The following is a 16805-nucleotide window of genomic DNA, read 5'->3' as shown; positions in this document are numbered from 1 at the left end:
GTTGAAATCAATCAATCTAGAAAATCAATGAGAGAGATACCATCTGTGTTCTTTTGACTAATTGGTTCTTTGAGGACCTATATAAACATTTTAAACATCCTAACTCTACTCACATTTGAGAACGACAGCTTTTAAAGCACATGCATTACAGTGTTTTCAGTTAGCTGTATCATACAATATAATACAACAAATGTGGAAGTTGCTTATAGTATTTACAGTATTGACAATTTAATCCATGGTAAACAAAATTATGCAAAAAGTATGTATATCCTGTACGGTCTTTTTCTGACCTCTTCAAGTCTGTCCAAAGCATCATTAAGTTTTCTTCTTCTTTCCAAGGCCAGAAGCCAGACTTGCTGCCATTTGCTGACTAAAAGGTTTACTCGTGGATTCTTGGTTTCAATTTGCGCCTGGGTTGCTGACGGATATATGCCTGGTGTTGGGGAACGCTTTCCTGTTAAACCATGATAAAATGTTTAAGTCTCACCCAGTTCAAAAAAAACAAACATTCACATAAATGGTACTTGGCCTTCCTAAAACTACTCCTTCCTGTCCCAAATAATGAGCCCATACCCTGATATGATTCCATCCAATGGGATTTTTTTTTTTTTTAACCATTGCTGTGGAAGGACCACATGGTGGTTGAAGTATCCTTTGTCTAGCCAGAAGCAGCTAGTAGCGGCTGCACTAGTGAAGCTGCACAGGTTAAATAAAACCTTTGCAAATCTCTCAAAGTTGCAAAGTAAACAACTTGATTTTAGAAGCAGGTCCCATGTATAGGTAAGTATAGAATACAATGAGTGAGTATATCTAAAAATACAAAAAGCAATTTCCTCACTGGATGATTCACTTTCCATTCAGCTTCACTGAACACACTTTCTAATTGGATCCATATAATTTCATAGACAGCAAGAGCGTAATTTTATCTCTATAGTTTTATGTGTACGAAGTTGTTTGCACTTTCAGATAACAGGAGATTTGCAAAGTCTCAGCATGTGCGCACTCTTGAAAGTTTAATAGCACATGAAAGGCTGCACACTTTAAAAACAGGTATTCAAGAAGTATAGGACACAATTTAAAAATACAGGTCTGCCATGAGAAATTTCCTCACAATGAAAAATGAGAGATAATTAGAAAAATCAGCCAAGAAAATTTCACCCTGTTTCACTAGAAGCTAATCAAACCTATTAGATTTTTAGTAATCTGTTATCTTTATAGATAGAGCAATGGTGTGTGTGACCTGCCCCCAAATACTTCATTACTTACTTCCTGCTCTCCCCTTATCAAGCACAGGAATATGAGATTGTACTGGAGTGGGTTCAAGTGCCTTTCTTTTATAGGTCTTTGTAACTTTATCCACATCAGGTTGTTTTCTGGTCATTTCCTCCATGAATGTCTGCAATCAGATAGAGGCAGTTTTAATTAACGATACACAAAAGTGACCACAGGAATGAAGAACACATACAATAGCAAAACACCAAAGTTACAAGAATGGCACAGAAAGACTCTTATAATGCCAGGCTCGCAAAAAAGACACAGAGAAGGGTTTTGTAGGTAAGAAAAAACAGCAGTATAAGCTTTTAAGAGCACTATGGCCTGGCTGTTAAAGGAAGGCTAAATCTAAAAAACAGTATGTCAAACTCCTGTATTAACTGTGTATGGTGAGGTGATGTACAACAGAATTTTGACTCTGAGTACTCAGGTGTTCCTTGCTGTCCAGACTGCAGTTCACGGAAGTGAGACAGCCCTGGTGTGTAAGCAGGAGTAAGCCTATGAGCATTCACTGCATCAGCAGCTCCCTCTGGCACTTCATGAACATATTTTTGAAATCCAATCAGTAAAGCCACACCGCAACACTAGCTCTATGGAAGCAGCACTATCATGTATTTCATGTGGGTTTTTTTAATTATTATTATTATCCTTGTTCCTATGGGGAGTTGTAAGTTTGATTTTAGAACAATGTGGAACTGAATTTTGTTTGGTTGGTTTTTTTACCTCTGTGTTGAATAAACTACAAGCGCATCGTACATATACAAAACACACATCTGAGTATCTGAAAAGGGATTCGATTATTAGGAGACAAAATAGCCAAGGAGATTCGCACTTGATTATGAAGGCTAGCTGAGACATGAGCACCATTTGTGGAACATGTAGGATGTGTCACTTAACATGCCTTACCTGATGTTCAGCTATAAGTGCTTTAACTTCCTCAATCTCCTGGGGGATAACCTCTTTATCTTTTTCAGTAAGCGTAGTCTCTGCCCACTGCAACCAGGACAGCAAGGCTTCCAGCAATTCCTGGTTAGCAATAAGTCCAGCCAGAGCTCCTGCCAATCTCTGTTGATGTTGTTTAGCCCATGCTAAGACCTTGATAAAAGAACCAATGCATGAGTATGCACACATCTGAAATTCTTTAGAATGTATTTAAAATTGCTCTGCTAACTGTAAACCCAGGGTTTCCTCCCAGGCCTACTGATGTTTGATTATCAACAGTGCTAGATGTAGTGGCTGACCACTAACGCTGCTAGGTAACTAGAATTCCCAGTTCAACACCACCATTTTTTTCCACAGATATTCAGGATTAGGTGCTGTTAAATGCAGTAAATAGTACATTCAGGCAACATATTAAGAACTATCAAACAATATGTATAAGTTAGTGAATCACGCAGGATTTGGTGTCCATCTTCCTCCTGGGCACTCCTGAAGCCTTATCTTGCTAACACCAGTATTTTGTTTTTCTTTAAACTTAATATACACAGAAAACACCACCTGAGCAGCTGAGAGTGTGGTACACCCTCTGAGACCTACTTGTAGCCACTTAAATCATTTGGAAATCTTCTACATTAGGAATATGTTGGACTGAAATCTTCCCTAATGCAATTAGAAAATGCTTCAAGTTTGCCCTGTATTTTCTTTCTTTTGTAACTTTTAAGTTTCTCCCTAGAAACTATTGGCTTTCTTCACATGGGAAGTGTCAGGCAGTATTTCCTTCAACACATACAAACAAAGAAGCTTCACCATCTGCTTTAGTTCTTAAAGCCCTATAAGCTTTAAAATAAAACCTAGGGAAGCATGGTATTCACATTCATCACTGCGGGTATTTGAAATGTTTAGTTCTCAACAGCTGGATGACTTCCTCAGCTATGTTCCGATCAAAGATGGACTGCTGCAATGAAGATGGCTTGACATCTTCATACTGACCTCTTCAAACCTGGCTCTGATGATTGTTATCCAGTGCTTAATGGTGGTGATGGAGTCTGGGTGGCAGATAGCTAGGATAGCTTCTCCCATACCTGTTGCTTTATTCAGTTCTGCCTTTTTCTCTTCCAGTTTCTTCATAAATTCCTAAACCAGAGGTAACAATTTCAATTAGATGTTGACAAAATTTGCAAGAGAAATCTGAGTGCATAGTCTGGAAGGTCATGGGCTTCTCGATAGCTCAGACAGATTCAACTTGGAAGAGGCAAGTTTAATTTGTCCGAGAAAAGTTAAAAATGTTTAGAAAGCCTATTCCACATAAAGTACATGATGCTCTAAATTACCCCAGCTTTCCACTCCTTAAAAGCCCACCATACTGTAAATACTTGAAAGACACATGCCCGTATTAAAAAAAGAAGGAAAACCACAGCATTTTAGAAGTGCTGTAAATCAACTATATGATGGTTAGAATCATTATTGGCAACATTTCAGATGACTTGGTTTGTCTGTCAGTTACAGTAATTCTTCATAATAAACTATGAAGCTCCTAGCAGAGGCTGGAAATGTCCAACTATAATTACATGCTCAGACAAGATGACAGAGGACTTCAGGAGCAGCTATAATAAACTAACATAAATGTGAGAACTCAGCAGCTGATGGGGAGAGACACAGCAAGAACAGGGACGGAGATTCCTAATTAACCAGCTGTTTTCAGAGGTGCTGCCATATGGGGAAAATGTTGTAAAAGCAAAAGGATGTTTACAGCTTTAGACATCCAAGCTCACAGCCACTGCTGTTCCTAGGGAGCCCAGCACAGGAAAGTGTGGCAGGACCAGAATTAGGTGCAGGGACGAAACAACAAAAAAACCTAAAGGACTTCTCCCATCCTTTCTATAGTTTGCATTTCTTTTTTTTTTTTTTTTCCTTTTTTTAATTATTATTACTACAATGGTGTTACTATTTTGCCTATTTTGTTATGTCTAAATGTTGTATAAGTCTGTGTGTCTTTGTGAGCACCCTTAACTGGATCTGCCAACATCTCTCAGTGCCTAGTGGAATTTTTTGTTATATTTTAACATCTTTAATTGGGCTACAAAATGGAACCATGTCTCTGAAAGTTTAACTCTTCCTCTCTCCATTCATGAAGAGCTATTTTGGATTCCAGAAATTAAAGATCAGTGAAGTCAGATCCTAGAAAATTCAAAATCACCTAAGCACTGTAAAAACAGATCCTACAACAACTCATCATGACATTATCCTCTGCCTTTACAAAGTAAATATGAAGCTAATACAAAATAAAAGTGTAAAAGAAAGAATCTCCTCTACCTTGTTCTAAAAGCCTGGAATAGGTAGGCTGCATATTTAAAGAGATTCATTACTAACTGATTTTGACTTAAGCTTAAATTAATGTCAGAGTTTAAGACCCAATCATAATAGCAGTCCTTCTATGAGTGGTTAGAATATTTCAGTTCAAAATGCTTTTGGAAGTCGAGGTGGGTTGCAGTGAGAGATTACCAAAATAAGCCAGGGCCAGGAGGAAAACACGCGACATCATCATTGTTTTCCCTGCACAACTGTACTAGAATATCTCAAAATCTAAATCTATGACACACTACATACAGTGTATTAAGCTTTCCCTCAGTAAAGGATACTAATTGTATTGAACTCTGTGGCAGTCCAGTGATAATAGATACATTTACAAGAGAGGAGATGGGATGCTTCTCATTAACTAATGCAGTGCATTAATCTACTACACCTCTCAGTCCCTAGAGAGGATGGCGAGTGACAAAAACCTCTCTGCCTGAAATAGTAGAATTCATTAAATCATGTGCAGTATTCACGAAAAGAAAATCAGTAATGGGCATAAAGATAGACCGTTTGGATAAAACATCATCCTGAAGAAACCTTTCAACATGTAGCTGGATACAAATGCATTAAAACTATTTTACAAGAATCACAGTGATAAAAGGAAATACATTTCATATTTATGTAAACAATGTCACAGTCATACTTTTTTACATTAATATTGATAATACAGACATAGTGTTTAAAACTAATACCATATATTACATTTTCCTTTATTTTCTTTTTTTCTTCTTGAAAGCTAATGTTAAAAGCTTAAGAGGAGAGACCACTCATTCAAGGAAAATTTTGCTGTATACGCTTATTGAGTGGTAAAGCAGCAGTGACACAATCTTTCCTAGCTTTACCATTTCTGTATTTCTATTATTTGGCCTTTAAGAAGAAAAGGTGGCTGGGAGAACATCTTCTAAAACCTACTAAAAAAAAAATTAAGTACAGTATGGCCACATCTAACACTGAGGTTGGTTGTGTTGTGATTATTCCCCCCAGTCGGATAGGGCTTCTCAGAGACAAACTTTGCTTTGGTTTGAGGTTCCAAGTTATGCTTCAGCTTTGGCAGCATGATTTTGAGCTTTTGTACAGAAATATTTTGTTAATCAATCTACACTGCAGAGGGAGAAATTTAAAATGTTTTTTTCTAATGATTTCAGTGGACCTAAGGTTTCATTCAGACAGTTCTTTCCTCTGTACTCAGAAGATCAAAAAATTAAATAAAAGGGAACTGATGAAGCACATGTGGAGGAAAGGCAGCTAAAAGACAAGTTCTATTGCATTGGAGACAGCAGGTTGCTACTGCCAACATTAGTCAGCATATGCTGATGCATACACACATTTGCCAGCTAAAGAACAGCACCCAGTTTCCAGGGTCCTAAATTAAATGAAAACTGCTTCAAAACATTGCAGTCTGAGTACCTTGAAAAGTCCTTAGTTAAGAACCATTAGACAGTCATACCCTGCACGCACTCCTCTGCGTAATAATGTTCCCAAACTCAATTTAAACAGGATGCTTTTCCACTCCCCATTTCCTAAGTTTTATTATAACTTTCTTCAGAGCAATGATGAACAAATCTATTACTCTTATAATTTGTTCTATAACATTGTGGGCACAACAGGCTTGGTACTATTACTACTGCACTTACAAGAAGAGTTTTGCATGGGCTTAAATGTGCATGTTTGTAGCCTCCTGTTTGGAGAGTGAAAATATGACTTCTATGCTCCTTACTTAGCCATTTTCCCATCTCATTACTGCAAAGTTAGTTTGATGGCCTATAATCTAGTATCTGCAGTACGTATGGCACTGCAATATTTCAGTACCTAATGCATGTGAAGTATGACAGCATCCTGTTTCACCATGACAGAAGGTTAATGGACGGTAACATCATTCTGCTGACATTTATAAATGACCTCGAAATAAAAGTATATGCTGTTTTGCTCAATGGTGCTAAGACGACAGATATATTTTTGCTACTATAGCAGTCTGTGTTATAATTGTCAGGTATCATATATTCCACAGAGGGGTTTGCAACTGTGTCTAAATGTTTACAGCAACTTTCGAAAGGCCCATTATTTTCTTAGTAGGCCAAGATGACTCAAACAATAGCCCAACACCAGTACAGGCACCAAACTGTCAACTCCATTAAATTTCTAGCTTCTCTACAGAAACAGTTGCAAAAACAAACACTGGATGCTTGATATGACTATATAGGATAGCCTTTGCCTCCTTCCCTTTATTCTACACTCTAACAGACCTATTAGAATGAAGACAACCCTCTTCCTTTTCTTGCTTACCCTGTGCTGGTCTATCAGTGTACGCAAGGCCTCTTCATCATCTGGGAGGACCCCGTGGAAACGAAGAGCCTGCTCCGCCTCTGCCAGCCACTCCAAAAGGACATGGACAACAGAGTGGAATTCTTCTGCCTGTTAAAACACAAGAAGTCACGGTCACTCATGAGGGGATCTGACAGACACACTGCAGCTTACACAAGGAGACTGAGCCCACATTTGGAGTCATTAATCATGCAGCAGTACTGGCACATTAACTTTCCATTAAAAAGTCAATGATATACAGTACTACATTTTCATAACTGTAAAAGTATCTCATGCTTCCCCAAAAATTATAGGAAGCCTAAAAGCCTGTTCATGCTTTTAGCCATCTGATTTATAGTGTATTTGCAGCTCAGTTGAGAACGTCATGCCTTTACGCTGACAAATTACACGGGAGGTGCTTTCATGGACCAGCTGGAGAGATGAGAGCTCTATTTTCTGCATAGCCTAAATCACCGGTTAAGCAATATTAATTGACAGCGCGTTGGTGACTGACCCTTTTATGTCTGGAGAAAATAATAAAGTTCGACCTTTAGGGCCCAGCCATATTCAGACACAATTAGTGTTTGAGGTAGCTCAGGATTGTACCTGCTGAGAGACTGGGGGCTAACATAGCACCCTAGAAAAAGCAGGACAGGAATTTTGTACACAATGGATACATCGCTATTGCAGGAGCCCCATCCTAGCATCAACCCAAGCTAGTATATCTTCACAGAGCTGTACATCCATGTTATCTCAGGTTTGGAAAAAATACAGATGGACCTATTTGTTTGGGATTGGTACCAGCCAATACTGACTGACATACACTGTTCTAGCTCCTGAGTGCACTCAGCACAACTCCATTTCTTCTGCAATGTACTTCACCATGCACTGTAATTGTGCCAATGTAAACAAGTTTTCAGTACACAAATTTACTTCTTTCCAATAAAGCACGAAGGGCATAAATACGATTGCAATCTCCAGCTTCCTGTGAAGGGGGCATAGTTCTTAATCACCCTTCACGCTTGACTGTAACTTCAGTGATTTCCTTAGATGGTAAGGTCTTTGAAACATTTGCTTTGCATTTGTGGTATAGACTAATAATAACAGCAATAATAAATGCTAAGAGGCATTATTTATGTGCTGTGGTAAAGGGATGGAGACAAGGTAAGCAACGCATGAGTAAGAAAATGAATATTTTCAAGTGAAATTAAGTGAAATTGAATGACACGAAATGAAAATGAAATTAAATTTTTGGCAACTAGACTGTAAGATTTTCTCCGCTTCTCATAAAGTACATGTAGCATCATTAGTACTCCTCTACCTGCCGAAGAGCCTGTTCCAGTCGTGTTTGCTTGGATACGGACAAGGCACAAACTGTCTCCCAGCGAGTGCTTAGCTCCTGCATTTGGACTTTGACCCAGGAAGAGTCATCACGACTGCCTTCTATCAGCTCTCTGGCAGAGCGCTTCAGAGCCTGGACACTGCTCGTTCTTTTTCCCAGCTCCTTCTGGAAAACCTAGGCACCACCAAATACATTTGATATGTTTAATTCATTAAGGCATAATTATGTAAATGGAAACAAAACGTCCTACTGGTTATAAGAAAAAAATCGAAATATGGATTTAGTTCAGTCAAGAATAACTCCATCAAAGTGACTCAAAATGCGCAAGTTCTGCTTGTTAGATTCCCTATGAAGATATTTATACTCTATCCTAACCTAATAAAACTGCAATATGATAGGAAAATGTCAGGCAGATCCTGAGAACCCATCCTGATGCAATGCATGGGAAATCTAGCCTCCCTACCATGCTGGCTTTACACTTTTTATCAAAGCAATTGATCTGACACACTTGATTAACGCGCAAGATTGCTGCAGCAGGAAAAGATCAGATAAAATGCTTACAATCAAGAAGAAGGTTTAAAATCATAAAAATAGAACTAAAACCCCATCTAGGGGTCTGACTATAAGGCTGTAGATCTCACCACGTATTCACATATTTATGTGAGAGTGTGTTCACATTTGCAGATGGAACAAGCTCCAGTTACATAAAGGAAGCTCTTAAAAGACGATATGACAATTACAGTATACCATGCCACCAACTATGACTTAGTTGTGATATTTCAGAAGCAATTCCAGCATGTTTCAGGCTAATTTTTATAGACAACCCATGTTTCCAAATACTTTTTTTCATGAGGGACAAAATCTTCTCCTCATGGAACAGTCTTTGGATACTGGAAGTCACTGGTAGATGAACAGAGGGACCTTCACCTCTTAACCCCCCAAGCTCCAGAGCTCTGACTGTGCGTAGCCTTTGCAATACCGGTAACTTCAACAGCCGTTTCTTCCAACGTACTGAACTGCAAAACTGGGATTCAGAGGCACAGTCCCACATCTCCTACTTGCTCCATCTCTAAAAACACTTCAGTAACAAAATACTGCAGCTTGCCAATGTAGGCTTCCTGGGCCATAGTCGAGTTGTATACTCCTGTGCATAACTTAAGCATTGCAACTACTTTTCTCCATGAGTATACAGCAGCCCTGCAAGTTTGAAAGGCTGCTGTAGTCATGAGTGCGCTGGGCATTTACTTAGCAGATGTACTAAATAAAAAGCCCGGTCTCCTCCAAAGATTTCCAATAAAATAATTTTTGCCACCTCTTGCCCACACACACATATTCATAAATGCACACTTGTTATTTTTGACATGATATTCATAAATACACAGGATAGCAGCATTAAATGGAATATCTCAATGCGAACTGGTGTCAATGAGTCACTAACAGTTGTTTTCTTCCACGTACGTTTTATAGCATTTTCCACTGTCAATGACATGTTTGTGTTCTAAAACTACTCCACGTTTCTAAAAATTACAGAATGGCCAAACAATGAGAGCATTAAAATGCTACACTTATGAGCAGTCTAGTAATTAAAAGAGAACATTTTTTGAATTACCTTGTGATTGTCGATCAGGTTCATCACTAAATCAATGTCTCCATGTACTGGCTGATCTTCCGCTAGCTGAGGTTCAATTTTGTATAACCAGTCAATGAGAGCTTGCAGAGCATCAGTAAATTGTCCCGAAAATAACAGGGCTTCCTCCAGTTTATTTTGTCTTGGCGGGGGGGGCGGAAATAAAAAATGAACACACACACACACACACACAAAATAATCATTCATACACTAAGAAAACGTTTTCAATATAAAATGATAGCAACGTAAGAGCTTTAAATCAGTGTTTCCCTTTTTAAACAGTGGGACCATTCTCCCCACCAAGTCCTCTTCCACACCATCAGAAAAGTATGCATTTCTAGTATTTTACTGCTTTGGCACTCTTAATTATTCAACAAGCTAGCCACTCTGGTTTTACTTTTATTTATACAACAGCATCCAAAAGAATTCTCCTAAGCCTTTTTCTTATCTGCTGAATAATTAGATTGGTTTTCATTTACCTTTCCACTGATTTTCCACAAATTGTATCCCACTTATCCCTTAGTTCGCTTAGCATATCATCTAGTTTCAAATTGTCATCAGCCAAGGTGGTTTTCTCTTTCAAGGAGCGTCCAGTCCTATTTGTGGTATCATACACAGAATGTTTGGCACCAAGAGATTTCTGGAATTCCTATATATGGAAGAAAAAGAAAAAACCCATACCGCATTAACTGCTTATAGGCCACAGTTAATTAACCTTTGCCATATTATTTGCAATGGAAATTGTAAATGTTGCTGCAAGTGAATTTTAAACTTACTGCAAAATTTCTAGTCTGCTAGTGCCACAGTGCACCTGAAATTATATGGGGCTTGACACTAGCAGAGTCCCTGCCTTTTGCCCCTCTCTGGGAATGTAGCTCTATGCTTACTGGAAAAACTTCTGGAAAATCCCTCTTTCAGTGAGAGCAATGGTTCCTGTCCTACTACAATATTCCTAAATTTCAGCAAGGGGCTGCCTGGTAGTCAGAAGAATGTGGAAGAACTGCTACTTTGGCAGCCACGAACTGAGCAGTCTTCACACTACATTTTTACATACTAAGGTTTCAAGCCAGTGTAGAGCACCCCAAGGGCTACAAAGGTCATTCTGTTTTAGCTCAGCATGGTCAAGCTGGGAAACCTCCAACCACAAGCATTTAACCCTGCTAAGACTGAAGCATACTATAACTGGGAAAAATTATATGCCAAAAGTATACAGATCTAGGCACAAGAAGCAGCCAGCTGACATGCCAATAACTCAATTTGGGCTGGAAGCCATGATCACAAGCAGGTTTCAGTGATCCAGGGATTTTGGAAGATGACAGTGACACAGCAGTTGCATCTGCCTGCCAGCTCTGACAGTTCCTTCTGCCCAGAGCCTCTGGAAGCTTTTCACAGGCACAGAGGAGCACAGAGAAACACAGCTCATCTGATACCACACAGGAGTTAACCGAGTGACAGAGTAAATAATTAAATAAAGGAACACTGCCAAAAGGCAAAATCAGCCCTACACAGCAACTTTTAAATGGTTGCAATGCTTAAAGTGTTTTATTTCACACCTTCATGAACTGCTATAGCAGGATATCAGTTAAAAAAAAAAACAAAACAACACAAGTTTGCTTTAGGAAACTCATCTATACAGAATCAAATAAATATTCTTTTTTTTTTGGTCACCAAAAAATACTAGGCCAAAAGAGTGTTTGCTGAAACAGATTTTCATCTGGTTCTCAGAGCAACGTTCAGTATCATCACATCCAGCAAGGAAACGATTACCACTTACAACTTACAGTAATTCCTCAGGGCACGTAAAGATTGCAAGAATTCCTCATGGCCACTGCCAGCACGCGTGCACCTGCTCACCTCCCACTGGAAAGCTGGCCTGCACCAACCTGTGCCATGGTAGCTCACAACTCTTCCACCGACTTTCCAGTGTGTTTGTATAGTCATCTGCTCTTTTCAGATGTGAATGTGTGTCAGGGAAAGCTCAAGTGGAATGGAGGTGTCATAAGTAGGAGGTAGGCATTGGGTTATGCCATGCAGACAGTAAGACAATTTTACCTAGGGTGATTCAAGGTTCCTTTTTTAAAACTTGCTTGGTATTTTTCACTGTATTGTCCTTACTTTAGGGCTATTTCAAGATCCAGAGGGAACTGAAGATCAAAATTTATCAGGGAAAAAAAAAAAGGCAGCATTTGTTTTGTAATTCAGTATTTCCTTACTGTCCTTTCATTTTCCTCATATAAAACAAGGAAACACACTTTAAGAAAGAATACAAACACCATTGTCAAGCTAGAACTGCAATAAAAATAAAAACAATTTTCAAAATGAAAATAACCATTTTTTTATAAAAGTTCTTTCAACACAAACAATATGTCTGTGCTCCTTTTATTTGACGGGGTTTATTAACTACTTAACACTACATGCACAGTGTTACTTGATTTGCACGAGGAAACACAATGAAATTGCTGCCAGAGAAGGATCGTACAGGAAGAACAGATTTAAAGGTGAACAAAGGCTTGTAATTCATTCTTTGAGAGACTACACACACTACACTGTACCTACTTTCATTTGATTTCACAGGGGTGTAACTGAGAGTAGATTTTGGTTTGAGCTGCAAGGAGCAGACAGGTAAGACAAATGAAATCTCAGTAATTAACTATCTACCTTCCTTCTAAGGAAGGTGGGAACATACAGATAAAATTAGCCAGGTTCATATAAATGTATTGTAAGGAACATTCAGCATTAGCACAGGAATGGATTGGGTGACCTAGTAAGGGTTTTTCCATTCCTGACTTCTAAAAATGAGAAAAAATTGCTGATAAACAGACCATGAATAACCCCCAAAAGTCCCTGGCAACACACTAGATATGAGTGAGAGAGAAAACATATTATCTTGGCTTTTCTCTTTCAGGGCCTTTTTTTCTTGTTTTTTCTTTTTGGCAGTAACAACTGGCAAAGAGCAAGTCCAAATTATTGCTTACAGCACACACTGAGCACACATTCAGTTCAGATAGCAAAATCGTTAACTAAATGGAGCAAGGAAACCTTCAAGGCTGGACAGAAAAGACAAAGACAGACACAGGGGGTATATGTGGGAGTGGAAGGAAAAGACTCAAAATACAAGGAAGGACATTGCAGTGTTGGGAGGTTTGACAGCTCATTAAAAAACAATTGAGTTGATTTCTTGGGGGGGGGTTGTTTGAAGTTTAAAGTCACAAAGTTCACAGAACTCTCTCTCTCATACACATTCATCTTTTTCCTCCAAATCACCAGTTTCAATCCTAATGTCCCTGTGCCACAGTCCATCCCATTTCTTAATGAGAAGTCAGATTCAAGTAACTCAAGTAGCTATTCTCTGCAGGCATTTTATGTGAGAAGGAGCTGGAGAAAAGATATCATTGAGAGAAGTGATGAGCCTGCCAATCCATGTGAGGAAGCTTGGGCTCATAAAACAAACTGCTGTAGGTATAAAGAACAAGTGGGATTATCAAGTTTAACATTTCAGAAGAGGGGAGAAGAAAGGTAGAGAGTCAAACCTCAGACCTGAAAGGAGCTCAAAGCAAAGTCATAACATGTTGACTGTACTCATGAGGAGTCTGAACTTTACATAAAGAGAGGAGTGAAAGGATTAAAAGATTGATAGAGTCAGAGGAGACAAGAAAGACTATCTTAACAGATTTTTTTTTTCTCCCTAATTCCTATCGCTGACTTCAAATTATGGCAACAGCAGCAACCCCAGAACAAACTGAAATTGCAGAGTTAGCATAACAAAATGTTAATGTAGGTTGTATTTAAGAGTTTTAACAGCAAACATAGGTAGAACTATTTTTGCTTGACCAACAGCCAACCTTCCCATATTAAAGGAGAATATTTTCTTGGTTGATAAACAATACTTAAATCATCATGTAAACTGAGAGACGATAAAAATACAAAGCAGACTGATGCAGTATCCAATCATTAATATACATGGCAAAACTTGTCAGAGCTAAAAGCAATCATCAGAAGCTACAATGAGAGGGAAAAATTAGATATACAAACCCTTGGGGATATCGTGCAGAATGAAAAAATAGGAGTAAATGGAGAACAATAAGATTGACATAAAAAGTAGAAGTAAATGTATGCCACGTGAAAAATGAACAATCTTTCAATACTCTGTCTCTGATGAAACTGCTCCAAGATTAATCTTGAGACACTGTCTCTGAAGATTCTACCGCTCACCCATTTGATCCTCGGTAATATTATTCTAGGCTCTTTACAAAAGTAAAAATGAAGTAAAGACTTATTTCATCCATCCTTTTGCTCTGTGGCTGATGAACTACAGAGCTTTTACATTATCATTATTTGTTTGAAAAGTCAGGTCAATCAGGGAGATTTTTACATTTTCACCTACAGTAGCTGCGTTTGTGGAAAGCTGGTCCTGGAATTTTGAATCCCATGAAAAGAAAAAAACTTTGCTACTAATGGTGTCATTGTACTTTCTAGAGGATTTAATTAATATTTCCACTTGACATAAAAAGCAACTGCCAATCAAAATACAAGATTATTTTTCAGTTTTGAGGTGGTCCTGTAGTATTAAAAGGAAAATCCCAACCCAAATAACTGGATGGTAAAACTGTGGTTTAAGGACTGAAAAAAGCCTGTAATAAAACCTCTTCAGACATTCCTATTCTGAGATAGTATTACTTTGTTTTTTAACATTTCCATGGTGCTGTATTATTGTCTTTCCTCTTCATAGTTAACCATTTCCCCACAGATCAAGTGCTGTGAAAAGTTTTTTTCACTCCCCACCTGTAACACACCACCACTTAATGTGATGCTAATAAGCACTCCATTGTAGTGAGGCCACAAATCTACTTCCTTTGCTGATTGAACAGCACAAGGCTGACAGACTTACCAACATCTCACTGGGTACTTTGCATTTCATCACTCATGACTCACCTTATGCTGTGCGAGCTGCATCTTTATTTTGTCAGGGTCATTTGCAATTTCAAGATCTGAGTCCAAAGACTTCTCTGACTCTTCTAGCCATTCCATAAGTTTGTGCCAGGCTTCATGGAACTGCAAGAAAGTGAGATTTGCATGGATCTTAAAATTCACTGGTCCATAAAATAGTCAGGAAACATTAAACCCCAAGCAATTCTCTACAGGCCAAACAAGTACTCTGCAGACTGGTCTCTGGCCCAGGTATGTGCCCACTGGACTTAGCCTCCCTTCTCCCAGGTCAATTAGCAAACTTTTAGGTACAGGATCTGCACACACAGTATGCATCTTTCAAAGACATATTGGTAACTTCTGTTGATGTGTTTGTCATTTAGATGCCTACATTCTTAGTAATGAATAGTAAATACAGCAAGAATGGGGCTTAGCTATTGCCTATATGGGACAACAGCAGTAAATCACTGGGGAAAACTCCCATCTGGATGACTGCCTGAGATTTTCCCTAGGATGCTCATAAATGCTCTCATTATATCAAATACTATCTTGACGGGCAAGGAACAGATCCTTGATCTTCCTTCCTGTCTCAACACAGAGTGTGCTGCAGGGAAGGAAGCAGGAAAGACCAAAGATTCAACCAGCTTTCACAAAGCGCCATCCCTTCGGGATTCAATTTTTCTAAGCTGGTCATTTTTCTCTCCGCATCTCTTGAAAATTCTTCTTGGCTGGGCTGCCTACACATGAACTAGTGGAAACTAGGAACTAATTCAGAAATGTCTCAGGGCTCCTGGACCCTGTTGTTCAGGGCTGTGAATCAGGCTTTGACACCACTACCCGTCAGCACTCCCTTCCCTGCTCTGCATAGATAGAGCTGTTGTCCTAAATTAATTAACTTATTGTATTCAGCTCTGTAAATGGATATAGAGATGAAATCCATCTCATTGCAGAACTGCTGTGTGTATGAATGCACAAGAGAAACTGCTGGAAAACAAATAACATTTGATTGGCTTATGGGCTAATTTATTGCTCAGAGAAGTTCTTACTCTATAAGCTGAGTGGCGGTAGCAGTGAACATGGGAATGTGATTTGCCTGTGAACTTGACCAAATCTTGAATGGCCATGTTCACCTGAATAAAAATAAGCTAGAACATCCCACTGATGTTTAAACAGATTACATTTCTCTCACACATTTTGCATCTTATCATTTATGTTCCTTAGTGAGGGGAACATGAATCTAAGGAAAAAAAACATAAATGCTCCGTGGTGAGGAAAACTGTGTAAAAAAACCTCTCCAGGTTTTTAAGGAAATAAATGGACATATCTTACCACACAGAAGATACTGGTCTAGTAACCAACATAAGAGATTGAGGAAGTGATGAGTATTAATCAGGGCACAATGCAAACCCAAGAAGAAAATACTAAGGAATAATCCCACAGATTAGTGAAAGGCGTTCATCACATTCTTTAAAATGTAAGGGGTTGATTGTGAAACTTCTTTTTGAGGACAGATGGTACTAATATACATCTGGAAGCCATACTGTAACTTTCTTCTTTCAGACTATCCTGTATCGCAGACAGAAGTCACTGCTCGGGTTGAAAATGATGCTTTCACCTCCCAAATGAAGTGCTCTATGATTGAATCACTGAAATTGCTCCACTAACTCAACAGTGTCTGTTACACTAAACCCAGACTTACTTGAAAGTGCTTTAAAGCACCATATTCTTCAAGAGCCTGGATGTAATTACAGCTAAGTTCAAAGAGTTGTACAACAGCTGTTGTCCGATTACCTGTTTGGCTCTTTTCCTTGCATCATCCAAAGCTCTTCCCCTTTCAACTAAGCGTTGAACTACTTTTTCCCACCGACTCTGTACACTAATCAGCAGATTCTTAATAAGGACAACATCCTGTTTCTGGCTGAAATATTTCAAATGGGTTCCAGTTTTGTCCAGCTCTATGATCTGATCTCGATGAGAATTCACTTCTGTGGCAAAAACCTTGGAAAAAAGGGAGAAAATTACTCTGAATACTACGTTGCTCAA

At 38.7% G+C, this 16805-nt stretch overlaps 1 protein-coding gene across 14 annotated transcripts in view; it reads right to left on the bottom strand.

Annotated features, from left to right (window-relative positions):
- Window positions 1-16805, bottom strand: part of DST (dystonin) — a 315735-nt gene that overhangs the window by 15368 nt on the left and 283562 nt on the right. For all 14 annotated transcript variants that reach the window (XM_087774769.1, XM_087774770.1, XM_087774782.1 and 11 more), the window contains 10 exons: window positions 16554-16760; window positions 14769-14888; window positions 10316-10485; window positions 9819-9978; window positions 8189-8383; window positions 6850-6978; window positions 3202-3345; window positions 2179-2367; window positions 1267-1396; window positions 291-454 (listed from right to left, as the gene is read on the bottom strand). In XM_087774769.1, coding sequence (XP_087630895.1) covers window positions 291-454; window positions 1267-1396; window positions 2179-2367; window positions 3202-3345; window positions 6850-6978; window positions 8189-8383; window positions 9819-9978; window positions 10316-10485; window positions 14769-14888; window positions 16554-16760 — 1608 coding nt within the window. The remainder of the gene's footprint in view (window positions 1-290; window positions 455-1266; window positions 1397-2178; window positions 2368-3201; window positions 3346-6849; window positions 6979-8188; window positions 8384-9818; window positions 9979-10315; window positions 10486-14768; window positions 14889-16553; window positions 16761-16805) is intronic.

Source organism: Nipponia nippon, unplaced genomic scaffold (genome assembly GCF_047370975.1).
Source record: "Nipponia nippon isolate SJK-2023a ecotype South Korea unplaced genomic scaffold, ASM4737097v1 scaffold_4, whole genome shotgun sequence".
Classification (NCBI taxonomy): domain Eukaryota; kingdom Metazoa; phylum Chordata; class Aves; order Pelecaniformes; family Threskiornithidae; genus Nipponia; species Nipponia nippon.
The sequence above is the reverse complement of the archived record's forward strand: the minus strand, read 5'-3'. Positions and strand labels throughout refer to the sequence as shown.